The sequence below is a fragment of the Amyelois transitella genome, chromosome 5 (assembly GCF_032362555.1).
Source record: "Amyelois transitella isolate CPQ chromosome 5, ilAmyTran1.1, whole genome shotgun sequence".
Taxonomy (NCBI): Eukaryota; Metazoa; Arthropoda; class Insecta; order Lepidoptera; family Pyralidae; genus Amyelois; species Amyelois transitella.
In genome coordinates, this window is record NC_083508.1 from 4823051 (window position 1) to 4844267 (window position 21217).

The 21217-nt window shown below is 34.1% G+C and overlaps 1 protein-coding gene across 3 annotated transcripts in view; it reads left to right on the forward strand.

The window, feature by feature from the left end:
• Positions 1-2143: 2143 nt before the first annotated feature.
• Positions 2144-21217, forward strand: part of LOC106139103 (plasma membrane ascorbate-dependent reductase CYBRD1) — a 40343-nt gene continuing 21269 nt past the window's right edge. For 2 of the 3 annotated variants that reach the window (XM_013340473.2, XM_013340472.2), the window contains exon 1: positions 10810-10950. In XM_013340473.2, the coding sequence (XP_013195927.1) occupies positions 10919-10950 (32 nt within the window). In that variant the 5' untranslated portion in view covers positions 10810-10918. Of the gene's footprint in view, positions 2403-10809; positions 10951-21217 lie in introns of those variants that run through there. The other variant, XM_013340474.2, reaches the window with a different exon arrangement.

Below are 21217 nucleotides of genomic sequence, written 5' to 3' on the forward strand. Positions count from 1 at the left end.
ATATTTTTTCTTGCAATGTCTTTCGTATCCAAACTAATTCTTTTTGGAGAGAAATCGAGACCTTCTTTTTCTAACGCCTGTACCATTTTTCGTTTGGTATCTGATGCAATTTCGTCATCGAAAAATGCAAATGATACATACAAGCTCTTTCTGCCAAGTACCACAGATGTCCCATAATTTAGAGCTACTTTGAATAGATCTGGACTTATATATTCGAATGTTGTCAGGTCCTTTAATAGCTGCAAGTCATTTTTGGGAGCTGACAAAGCAACAGAAGCTTGATACCAGTACTTTACGTAAATCATGACTGAAAAGATGCAAACATCTTTAATTCCTTTTTCTTCTTTTTTGGTCATTTTGAACCGGTGTCTAAATAAGAATATTTTCAAGCAATATACAGCTTTTGCCATCCAGCATGCCCTGTGCAGTCCAGCTGGCATTCTAAATGATGCTCGTTTCTCAGGAAGTCCCCCTAGGTACATAATGGTGAGGTTGAGTAGTTCTTTATAATCATCTCGAGGTTGATAGTCGTTGAGTTGGTTCTGAGCGAAGGAAATCATAATTTTGAATCTCTTTCTGTACAGATTCCAGCGAATGAGAATCAGATGCGACTGTTTTGCAGTCGGTCTGGTCTATTTTGCTCCAGTGATTCCTGAATCTTTTAAAAATCAACATGTCAGGCCCACTTGATGGACCTAGAGCTGTACTCACGACGGCTTCTAGCATTATCTCTAGTATATGACGGCGACATGCAAGCCAAAGCATATCTTTCTCCATTTTTTGCTCCAATAGTATGCATGCCCCATTTCTCAATCCCGAATTGACTGCAGTCGTATCGAAGCACATGCATTTAACTCTATCGTTCAGTCCCCAATCCAGTATAGTAGCATACACAGCTGATGCACATGCTTCTCCTGTTCCACGGTCCAGTTTCGAGACCGATAGTAGTTGTTCGATTCCTTGTCCTGACACCAAAATAGGAAGACGATCCACAGTTTCGTGCTCGGTAAAGTCTTCTATTAGCTTTCCATCCCAGTGAATAGTTAAAGGCAAGTGAGTAGTGAATTCGCGTTTCAACGACTCTGCCATCTCTTTACGATGCTTTATCCGATGACGACGAATGGACGATCTATTCACAGAAAATTCCATGGGGTCCGACCCAGCACTTATCAGCGTAGATGTGATTACAATTGCAGCTTTCCTGTTGCTTAATTTAGCGGCGTCCAGACTTGATAACGGACGTAAACAAAACCGACTTGCGCTCACACTTACGGCTGATAGCGAACTAGTTGCGGGGCATGTCCTTGTTAATGTATGGCAAGAGGGGAGGGTGAGGAGAGCGAAATGACAACTGGTGCTCGCCTATGAGCCATTAAAACAGATAGATCATAACTTTTTATAAATTTCGTCAGGAATTTCATTCATAAGCCTTTCTCTTGTTTTCAGTTTTTTTTTTTAATTTTCTAATGTTTGGCGCGACCCCTAAATATAAATAAAAAAAAAAATAAAAAAAACTGAGTTCATTTTATAGCATAAAGAACGCAATGACAAGGTGCCCCGATGTTATTTTTCACTTTGTAAAATAAGGACCACCCTATTCTTTACTTTTTATGAAGTGATCTACTCTCTAGAGGGCAGAGTTAATAATAAAACTTACGTTCCCATCACTAGTCGTTTTCTGATAAGACTAAGTGTCATAATTCCTGTTATGATCCTTTGTTGATTTTTCTTCCTCCTGGCGTAGTTATACACCAATTCAATCACCTCTGGGGATCCCGGGGTGCTTAGCTGCCGTTAAGTTAAATTGCTGCTGGCATCTATTATGAAGTAAGTATATTACCACCACAAAATAGCGCAGAGTAAAGGCTTTAACAAAGTTGCTTTATATCTATTGAAAATTCACCAGTACAGCAGTAGATGGCGCCACCAGCAACATATCTTTTTTGTGTAAAATAAATACTACTAGTAGGTACCCTGAATGCATATGCTAGGTAAAGATGACATACTTGAAACGATGTAAATTTTTTTAAATCTGGAAAATGATGACTCTTATATGTATTTCAACTAAAAACTTATTATAACGCTATCTCGCTCTACATAGACGTGTAGTGTATTTGTTATCTCTGTCTTTCTTGATCAACTGGTTGACCGAAGTAGGGCGCTTGGCGCGTCCGGATCGAGTTGAGATCTCGGAGAGTGGTAACACGGACCTCACAAGAACCGTGCTCATGTGACTGATTGCCGCCAAATACTTTTTTAAGTTTCGAACTTTTTATTTTGTCGAACGACCAGTGTTTTTGTGTTTGTTGTGATTTAAGAGAAATATTTGGAACTGTTCCGGCCAGTGCTAACATATTTTTGTGTTTACTTGGAAGAAATATGGCACGAGGAAAGAGTCAAACGTATGTTAATTTCAATTCATATATTATATTTATAAATCAATAAATATTTAAGAGAAATGGGATATAACGAATAATTAATATAATGGGATATAATAATAAGAACATTGAATATTTTCTTAACAATACCTTTACGACTTGTTCAATACAAAATTATTAGCTAGGTTTAATTTTTAGTTTATTAAGTTATAGGGAAACGTATTTATTTCAAAAAGTAGGCTACTTATTTTAAAAACGCAAGCTTAAGATTAATATGATACACTTAAAATTAAGTTTGATAGCGATTAATTATGTAACTAAATATTTTTATTAGGGAGATTTATATTAGAAAATATGGTTCAAAGCGTCTTAAATATTTTTTAAAGATAAGTAATATTATATTTCAGGTTTTTCAATGAATACAAAGAAATTAAGTCTAAGTAATTAAATATTGCAGGTATAATATTAAATTACTTACAAATAAAATGTATAATTTATGAACACGATTTTAACTATACTTAACTCTCTCTTCTAAGTAAAGTACATTCATAGCTCAGTACCACCTTTGTTACTTTCTTCTTTAAATACTTTTTTATTGGCATAGTCAAAGAACATCAATTTACTAGTATGTGTCAGACGCGATAATTACTAGGGTGGCAGCCAATGGGAGTCGTAACCTGGACGCAGGAAGCTCGTAATTCATGCCCCTCTGTTTACTTGTGTAAGGTTACGTTATTACGTGGTCGTTCCATCGCTAGCGATTACACTCGGTGGGAGTTAGTACCTACTTTGGCGTTTATCTGCGATCCTAATCATTGTGTAAGTGGTATCTATAGCCATAATTGTGCAAAAAAAATCAATTGTATTCTTCTTTATTGTGACCTTGGTTTGTAAAGTTCTTAAATGTTACTAACGGTATTCGTAAATTGTTTGGGGAATTGTTTTTGAAATTGATTTGTCTCTTTATTCGTTCCCTCATTCAATGACGATCAGTTCATCTATCGATTCCGGACAGAAGTTATCCTTGGTACCTCCATGTAGAACCTGAATAGGGTATGCTGGTCAAAACATAGAGGTCATCGCACATTTTGATGATGGAAAAAGAACAAGCCCTTATGTAAAGATAGTTAAGAGAAATCTAAAATCTATTTTTGTTATAAAAAAGTATATATCAAGACAAAGCAAGGCCTATAATAATAAGCATGAAAACAACAAGCAACAAGCTTCCTCAGTAGGTACAGTGGGACCCAAAAATTAAACTTTATGTGGCTCACTGTACTTAAATCACATACAAAAGGTTCATGATAGGAAATTGCTATGATTCTTAGAGAGCAGCTCTGAATCTGATAGGTATACTTTATTCCACACCCACGCAAGCCCCTCTAGGAGATTGAATGAAACGAGCTCCACTTGGAAAATTGATGCTTATTTACTGAGAGAACGTGACGTTCAATAAACTATAAGGACTCAGACAGTGTTGCCATCTGCTAATAATTTAAAGTTTATAATACAATCGCGACATTCGTTTTAGTAGTTACCACAGAACTAAATTGAATACTACTTATACTGAAATGGTGTGAAGACCGACCACATAATTATTTTCAAATTAGTTATTCCATTTTTTTTTTATTATTTTGGTCAATTATTCAAAGATGAAAAAAAAGGCGTGAGTACTTTTACTAAACCAATAAGATTTGGGTTGTACGTAGACGAATATAACTATTGTTGTGGAAATCCCTGTAGAAATTGCAGTGATATAAGGTGATAAAGAATATAAAATGACAATTAAACATATTTAAACGAGTGAAAAACCTAAAGGTATATGTAGTGAAGTCAAAACCACATCATTATCAAAAGTGGTTACTACATTGTTTCGTACAAATCATTATTTTCTTTCATAACGAAATAGTTATGATATTTTTCATTACTATCACATTTTATTTGATAAAATGTTATCTGTATTATATTACAATAGAGGTGTTGTAAACAAACTGCATTGATTTTAAGACATAGTAAATCTTTGTTTTTAATAGCATTTATTTTAGAGTTAGATTTCTTCGTAATTTTATGAGAGAATTGAATGTCTTCAGTAAAAAAAACATAATCTAATCTTATGTGTGGTAAACGATTACTAAGAATAAATATTTTTCACTGGTTCGCTAAATTCTGATACTGTTTATCAGATTTTCAATCCTGAGGCCATTTTTTAATTAACGAGTTATGAATCCATCATAAAATTTAAAAATCAAAAGATGAACACCTAAAGAGTGTTCTGAAATATTTTATCCCGCATCCACATAACAATTCAATATCGATTCAAGTGAATATCTCATACGGGCATTCTGTCTCCTGCTCTTGCCTGCCAGTGTTATTTTATTAAGCCCAATAATTTGCCGAGTGGGTCGCAGTGGAGGGAACGGGCGCTCAGGAAATGGGACAAAATTGTCGCTGTTTGTTAATGTCTGTGATGCGGCAGCCGTGAGTTACAGTCTGCAAAAGTTAGTCTTTATAAGTTTTTCCTTTATAAGTTATATAGTTTTTTCTTTATAAGTTATAAAAAATTAACTTGTATGATGTTTTTTATTAACTCACATCTATGTGTTGCACCTTCTGCCGCCATGATTCGGAACGCCAGGGTCTACGTTCATTTCTCTCTTCAATTTGGCCGCTCTTTGCGCCATACTAACTTATAATCCTTTGGCTCGCATATAAATTATTAGCTACTTCCATTATTTTTTAGTTTTCTGTCTTTTATTCATAACCAATATTGTGCTTCCAAGATTGAATATTATCTTTTTTCTTTTGATTAGTATCCTTTTAAAATCGAAACGATTAAAACATTTAAAGATAATAATAACATAAATCCAACTTTCTTTGTGTTTGCCATCATATTCCGTCGATTCGAGATGAAAGCTGCGGTGGCCAATTGAGTTTTTATTCGCTCTGGCATGATGGGTGAGGTTGGAGACGTGCAAGACGGTCTCACAGTAACGAGTTATGAGAATAGAGCGATTTCTCAACATTTCGTATTCGTTCACACGGTCTAAAGATCGTATGAAATATTTACAAAAAACCTCGATTTGGAAATTCATATTTAAACGTACTTCCATTCTGCACATTGGGTGTAAAATACGTTTGTGTGTGTTGTCCTTTTCGGCTTGATCCGTTTTATCAAACCCCAACATAAGTAGTTTTAAGTATTGAGAAGGATAAAGGAAACAGTTTAATCCCGACAAAAAAGTAGTTTCTTAAACCGAAGTGCGACTTCGCTTAGGACTTACTAGTTTAAAAAAAAATAGCTTAATTTAAATGTTTTCTTAAACAAGTTGTTAATCAGCAAGGATTATGAAAATCTCCTTATCAGAGAGTAGTGACTAACGGTCAGGTAACCTACTCCACTTATTCCTGAACAGCTTACTATTTGTAAACAGAGTCATTTTGTCTGTGTCTATTCGCTACATAGAGCTAACTATACTATTCCTTATCAAATTTAATAAAAGTTATATGCATTATTTGAGCTTCTGTGCAATACCTACAACATCTTATTGCATTCTGTCAAGCAGATTGATGTCAAATCAAAATCTATCAATAAAAAAAAAATTGTAGTCGATGTTAATGTTTTTGTCTTTGACTAATATCGATACATATTGTAGCGCCAATTATGAAACCTGTTAATTGAATTTTGGCAATTTGTATGTATTGTTAATAATTTGCATAAGACACTTGTACCAATCACCGTTTTCCAACAAGCATCAAAATTGACGAACAAAAACAACCGCCCCATAAAAATGCAAGACATCGCCGCTTCACTTCATTACTTGATCCAAAACAGGCACCGACTGGCTGGACGAAGATCCTTAAGGCAGCACGTGGCTGATTTATTGCTAAAACCACATACAGCCCGTACGTGAGGTCATTTCATTTATAACTTTATGTTTTTTTACTAGTAATGCGAAAACGAAAATATATACATACATATGTATTTGTGGTCTTTGAACTTGGCTAACATTATCTATTTAAGATGGCTAGCAAAAGAGCCGTATAATAATGGCGAATTCTCTGCTTTTATTTGTATTTATCAACAGTCCTGGCGATGAAGTATTTTGTATACGATCGAAATTACGATTTTTACAAGACAAATTTGAAGTGATAAATATTGATGATTGTGTGTCTACATCAAACGAGTTCCTGGAAGTTAATTGGGTGGTCGGGGCGGGAATATTATTTATCGAATCGATCAATTGATTGTCGGGTCCGATGTCATAGATTCTACATCTGATGACAGGTGGGATTGTGAAAGGGGTGCATATGTAAAGACTCATGGTAAATGGAAGAGGCAATATTTCGACAAAGTAATTTTTAACACAAACACATGTTTTGATTGGTACTATATTATCACGATATGGGTACATATTTATTACAGACATTCATAGTTCCACTCTTGCACTTTATGCTTTGGAGCCCGGGGTCCATACATACAATTAATAATAATTCACCAAAAAAAATAAGAAAGCTCAAGGAACGTATTTACTTAGTCTAAAGCATCGCATCGCATCGTGCATCGCTTTTAAACGCAATAAAGAATGTTTTAAATTTTGAGGTAAATAAATCCTAAAAATGTGAATTGATTTGGGAGCGGCAAAATTATAAAGTTAAGAGAGCTTTCCTTAAGCTTTCCCTCAAAGTTTTATAGGCAATTGACCACCCTCGATCAAAACCTGTTGGACCAACATCTGTGCTGCCGTCGGAGCCAGAAACTGTCTTAATGATAGTTGTAAAATAGAGCATAAAGTTTTATTGAATTATGCTTGCCTAAGAATATTATGGGGCGATATAATGCTTACCATTTTGTAAGATTGATTTTAAGCAAGGCTCAGTAGCCTTTTTTATTAGTTCATGTAAATATCAATCGTTGTTAATATTATTTTAATTAAAACAAAGGCTAAGCTTAAATTGGAGCAATAACGTTTTTACGATGTTAAAATTGAAAAACTGACTTTTCTTCATAGGTCATCTAGGACTGGTAATGGTATGAAAAATTGGATATGAACAACGGAATAAACTTGAGGTCCTTCTAATTTATGCAATTTGACTAGAAAATAGGTGACATACTTCATTCTTAGTGAACTAAAATACAACGAATACTATCGATTGATTTCAACCCCATTGCAATCAGGAAGGTTTGTTTACTTTAGTTACAAATTATCACCCACCCACATAGATAATATCACACCATCATTAATAAATATGAAAAGCTTTTCATGTAATGGTTTTCGACGGAAGTGAGCATGAAATTCATAAATAAAAAGATTATCTCTTTGGAATAGAAAGCATTAAAGTTTTTCATTTTAATCTGCTTCGCCATGTCTCTTCATCGGAAACTCATCTTCCTTCACTTCTCAACTGTTCTCATAGCAATGACCCTGCGTCCCAAGCCCCAACCACTTACGTATATTAAGACAGACATCTGTCGCAGAAACCAGACCTTGGCCTAACCTATTGTATCCTCCTCTTATAAATATTTATCTGAAACACCTACATAACTCATGATTAATAAAGATGTGTAGGATTAGAGCACTTGCTCTAGCTATTTCATGTTGGTACAGTTTCGAAACTATCATCAAATAAAATTATCTAGCTATAGACGCTGGGAACTGGATTTGATGGAAATTAAGTTGGAAGATAAAATGTTACAACTAAAATATAATGCGAATGATTGGAAGCATCATGCAATGAATGTAATAGCAGTGCTCTGGGAGGGCGAACAGAGTAAGAGAACAGTTGAACTTTCAAAAGAAGGAATTTTTGGCTAAAGTATTGTTAAGTAATAAACCTACCTCCATGGAATTACTTGTAGCCTTGTTACGAGTACATCTCTAGTAAATTTAAAACCGTTACATTTAGTTTGTTTCAAAAATAAATTTTATCTGTAAACGACGTTAAAGAAACATTGTAACATCAGCCTACGATGAGTTTTAAAACAAAAATGATGATCCATCAAATCCTTTGTTCCTTATTCTTTAGAGGATAGCCATGCAATTACGAGCGGGCGGAACAAAAGCGACTTTTCTCGGAGAAATAAAACTGGAGCGTCTGTCGGGAGAATATAGCGATATTCCATATTCAAATCTTGTAGTCCTGGGCCTGGTAAAATAAAATTTAGTAAGTTTAACAGGTGGATAGAATGTGGCCATGAATCTCCACACTAATGAACGTTTCCTGTAGTTGACTGTTTTTGTATGTTAAAATCTAGCTAGCTGGAATGGCATCCCTTAGATATTCAGATTAAATCTTTAGTACCGATTTTGTTTATGTAAATTCTATTTGGCAAGTAACTTGAAAGTGCATTATACTGTGGTTTCCAAATACATCTAACATCTTAAAATATATTCTTATATTGCAAATATTATATCCCGCACGTAGTAAATATTCAGATTGAACTAGCTCTTAGTCTGTGTTTGTATCTGCAAACTTGAAGATTGTTAGAAATGGAACTTTCGTTTCGTCTCCATATTTCAATATCCGAGATTCTCTGCAGAATATACGTGGCTTCAGGTTATTTGCTTATGCAATTGCAGATAGGTATCTGAAATTGTATCTGATATTGGTGTCATTTTAATTTTATTTTGTCTATTTTCTGATCTGAATTTTATTATCAAAAATCATAAAATTCAAAACCATTTAGTTAAGGTCTAAATGAAGTATGTGTAAAATGTTTATTTGTACAGTCTAAAGTCAAAGCTAAAAAAATAGTCCAGCTAATTGAAGTGGCGCATGCGATGGCTCTATTAACTCGACATTTCAGTCTCGTATCTTGTTTCCAGTCATGAGTACATGTCTAAGCTTAATGCAATATTCCTATGCATTTGCTGAAGTCAATGACCTCGCTGCTATCGTTAAGGACATAAAACTTGCGATTAAAACTCCAACTAATGACTTCGAGTGCAGCTTTTGCAAGCTAGTAAAATACATGACATAAAATGTTTCTACAAGTACAATTCGCGTCGAAAATTTCAAAGATGATGCTTATGAAATCACCAATTTCTATTGTGTTGGTTTACTTTACGGTTCATAGTCATCTTTGCGTAAATATAGTCAGACAATCGTGACGAACGTAGCAGAAATATCGCGTATTCGCGTGACGATGCTCCCTGAGGTCTCCGGAGAGTGTTCAAAAACACTTTCATTGTCACCTTTCTCTCTGCGGTTGTTTCGTTTCTATCTCGTTTTTGTTCCATGGTGCGGTGAACCGCTGTTTACTTATTTGTATAGTTATCTTCGTCAGTGTTGATATACTAGGTATCAATTATCTCGCGACCTTGTTAAGGCATGTTTGCATTGTCAGCGGCAGGAAATTAATTTGAATTTGAGTAATGCCCTGTGAATGTGAACTGGTTTTAATTAATGCTGCCTCTCGCTTGTTAGAGATGATTAAGATTAGATATCGTATCGTCTATTTGAGTGTTTATATATTGATTTAGTTTGCACCATCGATCCCTTGTTAGCATTGGTTTTCAACAAGAAATTGAAATGTAAACATTTATTTTTACATCTACAAGTACTCATCTTCCATAAAATAAATTTATATTATATTTTCTTGCATTTTGTATTTTTTGTCCACTTAGTTATCAGCATATGAAATGTTCGAGTGATTTATTGTTGTTCTTAGATGAAGTGTCATCATCAGTTTGATTTATTATGGAAAAATCCACAAAATGTTTACTTAATCTTTCAGAATTATTATGTTAGTCACCTGAGCTAACTAGGTGATATTGAGCGAAATGAACAACCCACCCAATAAATAACAGTTATGATGATAATTTTTACTTAATTTTTTACCAATGAAACCTCTTTATATGGACTTAAAACAAGGTGTGAGTTTTTACATATTTAATTATTATGAGCATATTCCAATGGGCCGATATTTAGTATAATAGTTCTGGATAGTTTTTTACATTCAATACGTCATATCTAAGAGTCTACTATTGTAAAAATTACTAGAATAGAAGAGAGACTTGTAGTGTTTTGTTTTGTAAATATATCAGTGCTTCTGAGAACTTCATTGTAAACATATACAAATGAATAGTCGGATTAATAAAACCGAATACCAAGAATTCCTATCTGCCGTGTCAAATGGCTCCCTGTCATCATTTCTCCGTTCACGATCCCGACGCCTGACCGGGATGATTCCCGGTATATTTTAATAGTCAATTTGACGTTCTGTCTGGTCAATTTGCATAAATTGATTGCAAGCCTCTGAAGCGGGAGGTGCGCGGACGGCGTGCCTCAGTCGCGCGCGCAGCCGAATAACTGATACACGTACACCGCAATACTTAATTATATCCTAGCTGCCGCAATTAACTGACAGTTTAACACTATTACAAGCCAATTAGTCATTTTCTAAAGCCAGTAGTCGCGTAGCGCGCATCCTACAGCGTTCATGGCACTCCAGTGCACCGCTTGGCGTCCTGTGCGGTTATGTGAATAACCCATGATTCAGTGATTTCGCTGACTGTGTCCTCTAGTGTTGTGCCGCCGCCATGCGTCAAAGATATCAGCTGAAACAGAGAGTGTACGTACCCTTAGTCTTTGGTGACAATTTCAATCGAAAATTTTCCCTTTTATTCCTAACCCTTGTTCTTCATGACAAGTTCGTAGTCATATGTGAAAAACGTCAAACAATAACTAAATAAACGCAAATCTGGCATCACTTTTAAGTTTCCAGCAAAATAAATAAGGCTATTGACCTAATGCCCAACTTGTCAAACGTGATCGAACTACGGATAGGTTCACGTATTGTGATCATCTTTATTTTCCTTTCGAACAATGTGTAGAAAGTCAACGGGTTCGTAATTTTCGTATTCAAAACGTATATGTTGTTTTAAACAATGGAATTCCCAACGTGCCTCCGAAACGCGTATATTTTAAAGTAGACGGTTGGCATTTAAAGTCACATTAGTTGTGTGATAATATAAATATCCTCGTAAGTTGATACTTACCAAAAAACGAGCAAACCTGGTTATTATGTAATCATAATAACTAGGTTCGCTCGTTTTTTGATTTATATTTCGGTATAAACCACATAATTTTTATGATTTAAAGAATGCCTATAACAAATCTAACAAATGAAGTGTTTGGTTTGTGTTATTAATGAATAGATGTTTATAGTCGTTTAGTAAGGTATCAAGAAAATCTGTACCTAATTCTATTTTAAATAGTGTGTGTATATGTATTAGTTACTCATATTTCACTTTATTCGTAGAAATTTTATCTTTTGCTCTTATACGACGATACCCCTTGAAGATTGTTATATTTATAAAGCTTTGGTTCATATCTTGTTTTGTTAGTAGTAGTAGGTTTTATTGTCAATAGAAACTCCGCTAATTTTTATTTAATTAGGTAGGTACATGAATTGATTTGAAAAGGATGAGTAAAAGAAATGTGTAGAATGTTAGTTTTCTCTCTGTTGATATAACTGCTTAGACATTCTATCGGCGTATGTTTTGGAACTGGAATCTTTGTTTGTCGGAAATTGTGGCTGGGCGCTCAAAACATTGAATTGTTGCGAACTGTTCTACACACACATAACACGACTTAAGCCATTACTGAACATATAACTCTGATAACTATATCAGACATAATAAAAATGTGAATATTATGATTCAACGAGAGTCACCTATGTGTTAAAGAACCAGTCACCCCATTATGCGCATTTTTATTTCATGACAAAAAAAATTGTTTCATGTTGTATAAAAACTACAGATCAAAATTAGTTTATTTACTTTCTATTTTTTGCAAGCTCTATGGTACAGTTAAAAAAACTACTAAATTATGCTTTAAACCTTCTGAATATACTTTTCTTTTTCAGGTAAGTCATCGAATTGCTTTTCACAGTCTTTAGTCCAGCTAAGTGGTGTCACGATTATGAACGGTATGTGGTTTTATACGAAGAAATTTCATGACTGACTGACATAACCAACGCATAGCCCAAACCGCTGGGTTGGCTAAAGACTTGAAATTTTACTTGACTAGAGACTTGCGGGAACTAGAATTCTGGTGATTATTTGTTTTACACTAACGGAGCCTTGGGTATCATCTACCTATTTAATAATTTCATATGAGTATTTTTTAAAAATATGCATACATGGATAATTTGTTTCAAGTGCGACGTTGTTTTGGCTTTTATAATTTCCTCTGAGGAACAAAATTATCAAAAGTTTAGCAAAAAGAGATAAAATCATAATCTAAAAATTACCACAGTGTTGTAACAGGAAGGGCTCCATCAAAAGATAACCATGTACTGATGATCTCGTGTTATAATTTTTTACCACAATTTCAAAATCAGTCTGATTGAATTCGATAACGATCAATCGATTAAGAATGACTAGCGTGGACTTCACTAATCCATTTAACTCCCATAAAACAAGAAGTTTACGATTTCATGTTTCTAATGACTGTAATAACGTTCTCGTTAACACTTCACTCTGCCCGTAACCGTTGTTTGGATATACGTAAATAGTTTTGATACAAAGTGACCTTAATTGTCCTGTTGATATTCATCACGGTGATCTAGTTTGTCTGATGGATATTTATGCACATTGTGCGCGAAATTAATTGCTTCACGTGTAGCATGAGTTTATTCTTCTTCTTCAATCGTGTCGACGGCTTCTGCCTAATATTTAGCCTTTAAGTCGACTGAAAGAAGCGAGGTTCACAGCCTAGTCAGACACCGCAGCCAAATCATTCTTTGATCTTCATGTAATGATAACTTTATTTATATTTCTCATTAACCGTTTTACAGCTGATACCAGTAGGAGGCTAAATAAAACTACATAAAATTTAAAAAAGTATTCTTTCATCTTTGTGTCGAAGTTTTTTTACGGACACCTGCTTGTAGGACTCTGATCTGCCTCAGAAAGTTTAAATTGTTAAGTTCTTCTTTTCCTGTATTCATATTGTACGACAAATACAGGAAGAGATGGAGTGATCCATACTTCTTTTCCGAAAACTAAATGAGAAATATACTAAGAACAACAAGATTAAGGTTTGGGAGGAGCTTATATGAAACAATTGATGTACATTATTGTACATATATGCATGAAGCAAAAGACGCACGCAGAGATCGTGGACAGTGAAAAAATGTAGTCTTTCTCTACCGCTCTGGAAAGAGGCGTGAGTTTTTGGGTGAATAAGATTTAAATGTATAAATTTTCATAGATTACGAAATTAAGGTGATAAGCACAATGAAATTATGGTCAGTAAAGTGACGATTTCTCTTCCCGACTGTTTATTGCTCGTGTCCTGCTTAACGCATTAATTAGGTAACTTAGTATCCTGCATATAGCTCTCCCTATTACGGCTTCCTTCAGTACAGGAAATTTACAAGTAGCTATAAGAATTTATGTCCGACAACAAAATAAACATTGAATGTATGCGTCCGGAAATAAATCGAGCATTAACAATAATTTAAATAACTTTGGCGGTGGTCATTATTTAATACTTTGTTCATTAATTGAGATTGATTATTGATTAGATATTATTAAATATAGTTGCTGAGAAGGACCATAATTTCGTTTTGATATTATTTGACGACTGATATCAATCTTACATTCAATGCTATTGCTTTTAATCTCACATAGTTTTGAAATTGTTCTACTTTATTTCGTGCTCTGTTATTATTTTCTTATTCATTATATTTTTGTGCACGGAAAGGGCGAACTGCAACAAATTGTGTAATAGACAAAATTTAGACCAATGGTGGCACGCCATTGTTGTATCTATTGCAGAATCCAAAATAAAAAGCATACCTTCGAAATAATGTAATCTACATTAGAGTATGACTTTATTCACGACCTTCCGCTGCTTATTTGCCTTTTCACATAGGTAGGTGCAGTACACATACCTTGCCTTTATCCTTTACTGGGTATCGATGAAGCAGAAGACCCAGTACAAAACCACTGTAGTAATGCTAAAACGTCCCAAGCATTTAAGTAGTCACTTATGAAGACAGTCTTTAACGCACTCCGATGCTTTAAAGCCAAGAGAATGCAATCGGGAAAGAATAAATAGGGAAAGATAAGCTAAATCAAAACATTCTCGGGACTGCTATAAAAGTTTCTTTAGAAATATGTAAGTAGAAATAGGTAGTTTCTTGTGTTATTATTCCTTTATGTTCTCTATATACTAACCTAGCATACCGCCCCGGCTTCCCATGGGAAGCATTTTTAGATATAGATCTTTCTCAGAAAACCCTCTTTCCGTCATTTCAAACAGGAACAAAATCTGTCCACAACTTTCCTAGATTAGCGTATATATACAGATTTAGAAAAAAGTGGGACATTATATACCTATATGTTGTATGTAACGAGTTGTGATACTGAAGTGAATAGTGATAAATTCGGTTTGGATATTTGTTGTTGCTAATACTCGTATAAGGTTTCGACATCAAGCTCTCTTGTTAGAGGAATGTAAGTTATTTATCTACCCATCCTCGTAAATAAGACACCCTGTATAGGGATCTTGCCGTTTGATCTGTAAGGCATGAAACAAATTAAGGAAAGCACAAATGTTCATTCTGCTCAAAGCAGCGCGAGTACAAATTAAGATGTTAATTCTGCATTTGACTGTTGCAAATGTTTAAATAAGAAGCTTAAGAAATTAACAATAGAATAGTATATATAGAATTGATATGTTTTCATGGTTTTCTAATTCATATGAATTAATTAATCAGATTTAAATTTATAATAAAGTAGATACTCACTAATAAATGTCCTTCCTAACACAAAAAAATCTTATCGTTCATAATTCGTCGTATAGTAATCGCAAAACAAACAAAGAAAATAACATTGAAACCCTCACCTTTCTTAAAGTCAATTAATTATATGAATACAAGTGCTAAATATATGTAATTTCATTATGTTGTAACCGGGGAATGCGGAATAGGGTCTGACTGGTCTGAGCTGAACGGATTGAGCCAATGGGCGAGTAAAAGGCCCCTTGTCGGCTATTTGCAAGCCTGTTTCACCAGCTTTATTATATAGAGCACCAGTTTAGCATGTAGATTAAATTACTTTTAACGAGAGCTTATATTATTCGCAAGGACAAATTTAAAAATCTTTTTTTATTTTCATTTATAATAAAACATACATACATATTATTATTACAAATAAAGATATATGCTACTGATGATACAGACCTTCATGAAATAAGTTCAGAAGTTTTTTTTTTTAATATTTAGCAACAATTTTTTAAGTAGTAACAAGTATGTAACAAATTACGGTTTTCTTTTAAAACTGCGTTGTTGCCAGAAATATTTAATTTTGCTCGATATCTTTTTTTTTGTATACAAAAGTTTGACTGTGATTAAACTTTAGCTATTCAGTATATTATCTTGTGTGGCACGTTAAGCTGTTGGTCCTGTTATCGTTAGACTTTGTCATTAACCCATCACGCGATTACGCTCACTTTAAATTCGATAACTCTTTAGCAGAACCTAAACTTATGAAAGTATCCTTGTAACTGTTACCGTATATTTTTTGTTATTAGATAAAGTATCGGAAGAATGCCGTTTGATAAAGCTCATTCAAATTCACTTAAATTCTTGGACCCAAACTCTTAGAGAATTTCGTGAAAGGCGATTATGTTTCGACAAACTGTCCGAGTCGTAATTACTAGACATTGCCCCACTTGTGCCAATTGTTATTGGCATGACTGTGATAAGGTCCATTGAGCAAATTATATCGATTTGAATGTCGCCATTTTCCCTCTCGTTTTAAATGAAAGATGTTAAGATAATATTGCAAGTTGAAATCACAATAATCTGTGGACAGTGGACAATAACTATCACTTAAATTATCAAGTAAATGTCGGCCCTGATGCAGAGAGCATTGAAATATCATTTTCAGTCAAAGAAAGAATAAAAATAAAAAATAACTTTATCCGCTTAAAAATAAATACTTGAACGTAAATAAACTCATTTAAAGCTTAATCAAAACAATATTCTCACATATAAGTATTATTGCTACTCTTCAAACAGACTTTTTCAATATTTCGCTTGAGAGCCGTTGCTCCAATTTACAAGAGCAAGCATTCTGTTCTGAGAAAATCCGAGATTTGCAACAGAGGTTTTGCAACATCGTCTCTTATTGGTACAAAACGGAACCGAAACGTGTTATTTAACTGTCAAAACGCAGGCACAGCTTCATGGCTTCACGGAGTATTATGGAAGCACGAATTGTAAGACGTTTCTAAATATATTATATCGGGGAAGTGTGCAGAAAATGTGTGTTCTCGTGTTTTGCTCTACTTAGTAGTGTAGAATGGAAATTAGATCACAATATACATTTTTTTTATTTTATTTGATTTCACAATGTATAGTTTAAACCCACTTTTATCGAACCCCAAGCTAAGCAGCTAGAAATGCAATTAAAAACGGGCAAAGAAAAGATAGTTTGATGTCACTTTACCTTATTTTTTCCTGGTAAGCACAAGGAATAAACTCAATTTTCTAAATAACTGCACAATTTAAGTATATAGTTAGAGTTAACCGTAATAGTTGCTTGCTCAAACTAAAAACATATTTTAAAACTTTTATAAAATTGTAACAGAATAGTTTCAATGTCGTTTTCAGTGAGCATAAAATTTATTCAAGAAAATTACATATACTTAGTAACAAAATTCTATGTTAGTAGAAAAATTAAATAATTTAATTTTTGGTTGAGACGGCAATTACATCGTTTTCATTCTTTAACAATATTTTATAGTTGAGATAAAATGGGACTAATTTGTAAGTAATTGATCTAGTAGATTAACGACTATGTGTACGCAAGGTACTTTTTGTTGTTTTAACCCCCTTTTCTCGGTTCGTCCCTTGTGTGGAAAGGAAAAGGTCTATCGGCTGTACTCTTAATTAAACGCAAACAAAGGGTTACGGTGGGTTGCATCAACATCAGTTGCTTACGTCCAGAAAAAACACTAGGCTTTGGTAAACCAACTGAGTACGTATATTTTCTAGGTACCTACTGATTAATTAGTGTGCCTAAGAGAGTGTGCAGAAAAGAGTAATCCAGACTAAACTTTCTTGATTTTATATCTAAAACTTCTAAATATATAAATAAAGATACTATCTGATTGACTGACAATTAAAGAATATTCGTAACATCAAAAGATTTCGGTTAATTAAAATGTTGAATTTAAAAGCTCAATTCCAAAGTGTACTACATTGAATTCAGTCCCGTTATGAAACCGTAATATGTAATAAATACAGAACCTAATTACTATAGAAATAATTTAATACAAGCAGTCTATTCGTTCAATAATATCAATCAATTAGTATCAACTTATAAAGGTCTTTGTCATCTAAAACTGTTCCTTAAATATATTTAACTTCCCGATTGAAACCTATGGATGTTGTACGTCCAAATGTTTTTAATAGTTTACATAAGAGAAGCAAAAGTACATAAAGACTCACAATTTTCGCATTTAAAATATTAGTAAGGACGCAGTGCCGTGTGGTTCCCGGCAAAAAGAATAGGACTACTCCATATCTTTCCCATGGATGTCGTAAAAGGCGACTAAGGGATAGGCTAGGAATTCTTTTTTAGGCGATGGGCTAGCAACCTGTCACTATTTGAATCTCAATTCTATCACTAAACCAAATAGCTGAACGTGGCCATTCAGTCTTTTCAAGACTGTTAGCTCTGTCTACCCCGCAAGGGATATAGACGTGACCCTATGTATGTATGTATGTAGTAAGGACGCAGCTAGTGAACGGGCCAATTACTTGTAAAAAGGGCAAAGGCCGCGCGAACAGCGATTGATGGCCGTTTGGCCGGTCCTTACAAGTTTATGCAATGTCTGCAGACATCAGTGCAGTAAATACACCGTTATTGTACTTGCAGCTTGCCAGTATGTCTTATTGATGTATCGTAAAATTTGAGTGAACGTAATATTAAATACATCAGGCCTGTATTCCTCAGGCATAGGCAGTGACTATGGATTTCCACTTACTCACACACCTCTCTTGCTTACTCCACACTCGTTCATACATAATCGATCGATAATGTCGGGTAATTCCAACATTTCCCTTTATTAAGGCTTCCTCCATTTGATCCATAAAAGTTCGCCGACGTCGACTTTGTGTCACTTTTTCAGTCAGTTCTGTCAGTTTGCCTTTTCTCATCAATACTCACGACAGGTAGGTATCCTTTTAAATTTTGATCACTCTGCACGCAAAACATCAAACATTTTTATATTTTAGATTTCTTTGTGTGAAAATCCAAGTTGTTTATTATTTTACACACGAAAATAAAGTAATATTTTTATCACAAAAACGTAATTGTTGGTGTTTGTCAAGGTTTCTTCAATTGACGCCGGCGCGTTGTATTGTTTAACCAATTGAAACTTACGGGGACGTTACGTAATGTTCAATGTGATAACATATATTTCACATTATTATTGGTAAACTATATTATGTCCACATTAGTCTTTTTTGTTTCTCTTTTCGCAAATTCAGATATAATATTCTGAGATTATGTTAGGCAGGCAGCCGAAAAGGTAAAAATTTGCCAGATCTTTTAATACTGATTTTTTGTGGATTCTGTTAAAACGTACACACATGTTTCTTGACTTATTGTCTGATTTTATTATCATCATCCTCCTATTAAAGTAATTCAATATAAAGGTATGTTTATATTAGAATTAAATCGTTAAGTGAAACGAGAGCGGTCTGAAACTTTATCTGAGTCTAAAATCTTCAGGCCGAACGGCGGCCATTAGTAAAAGTTTACTATGGAAGTTTCTCAATGTGAATTTAAATCCTAAAGTTGGACGTTAAAAGGAAAAGACGGCCACAAAATCGGAAAAGTAAAGCTAGTAGCTAACTTTTTAGTCTTACATTCAAAAGAAATTTCTCGATGTATAGAAATGGTTATTTGATACACAAATTTATAATTCTTTCGTTTTAACAACATTCATTCATTATAATCTTCTTTAAAGCTGTTTGTTATGGAGTAATATCATTTTTCTAATAAAATCCCACGCTAGTAGGAACTGTGCGAAAGTGTAAGCAGCTGTAAAATTAACTTACATATTATAGTGACATACATCATTCATTATCTTATACATGTATGTAGTCTTCGTCGTACAACATGACGAACTCAATTAGGATTTGACCCTTGATCCTCTGAGATGGCAACTGGACATGTCCTGTGCTAACGACATTGATTGCATTCATACCGCATCAACTGGAACTGCATACTGCATTGAGAGATCAGAATTAAAGATATATACCTAGCTGGTTGTGTATATAACAATTTGAATGAATTTGAGGAAAATAATGAGGTGAAGGAAATATAGTACTCGTAATGTCGAAATTGTTAATACAATATCCAGGTATTTAAAAAAAATGAAACGTAAATCTACTTAGCAAAGGCATGTCATATTCTATTGTGAATTGGACACGTGCTGAAATATCAATCAGACATGAATCGGAAGGATTTTATTTTTTTCTCGAACAAAATGCAATATGTACCATATACTAAGTATCCGTTTTAAAGTGCAAATTAAATTTAAAATGCTGGATATCAAAGGCCGCCGTGTCATGGCTCATCTAAATTGCATGGCTTTCGGTTCTATGAATAATACAGCACAGAAAGCCCGAGGGAAATATTTTACAGGGTGATTCTGCAGCGTTATTAGCATGATTGTGGTTTTTGTATTAGATTTTTACATGTGTAGTCAGTGTATATCTATTTATTGATATAAATTTGTTTGAAAGATTTATGCGCATTTGCGTTGCTACGAGATTTTTTTCATTTTTGGACAACTTTTACAATGATTTGAATAAAACTTCTTAAATTAATGAAAAGAAGATGGTCAAACTAATTATAAGACGGATGTAATGAGAGTTTTTGAAAATAAACGATTTGAAATGAGTCAGCATCTCAGGTCGGCCTCGTCAGTCACCTCAGTAAATCACACACTAGTTAACTGTGAAGCACTTATACCAACTTTCTGTTTTCTATTCAGCTGTCATACAAGTTGCTTAATTTAAATTTGCAATCATGCAAAAATTTACAGTACAATACAATAAAGTGTTGTAAATTGATAGCTAGTTAATACTTGAGTATACTCAATGTAATTGAAGTCTTGTTTAAATGTTTGCTATTCTTCTTCTGTAATACGATACATTACAGAAGATCACTAGGTTCTTCTGTAATGTAAGAGTTTTTGTATATTGGTGCCTCATTATGGAGAAATGAACCCCAAAGTTTATTGGTGATGGCTCATCAAACTAGGAGAAAGGAACGGGCAGAGGGAGTATGAAGATTTGGGAATTGAAGTCTTTACCTAAAGAAGTACCTAACCTAACTTCTGCCCGGGTTAGGATTTCGGGTTAGGCTAGTAATATTTTCCATATGGTAGGTCATCGCTCCAGGTTTCACTTTCAAGAGCTTTAACAGAGCGTTGCCATGGTGACGGTTGCCACGGCCTGTGCACTTGGTAATTACGCAATGATTGCTGTATCATAAACCCCCAAGTTTCACTTTCCAATACTTAGCCTCCGATTTACTCGGGGAGACATAAAGCCTTCTTGGTGAAATCGTAAAAATGACCGTATATTATCGTTGTTGGTTTGTAAAAACATCCATGTAATTAATTTTAAAAAAATCATAATTTGAACATCAAATAAAATTTGAAATAATAAGCTTTGTTTAAGGAAGACATTCAATACCATTTGAAATCGTCTGACAAAGATCCTTTTCAATTTCATTTTTCAGTTTCGAGTCATCAGAGCAGAATTCCGTTCCTCATATAAGTACATATATGACAGGCTATTA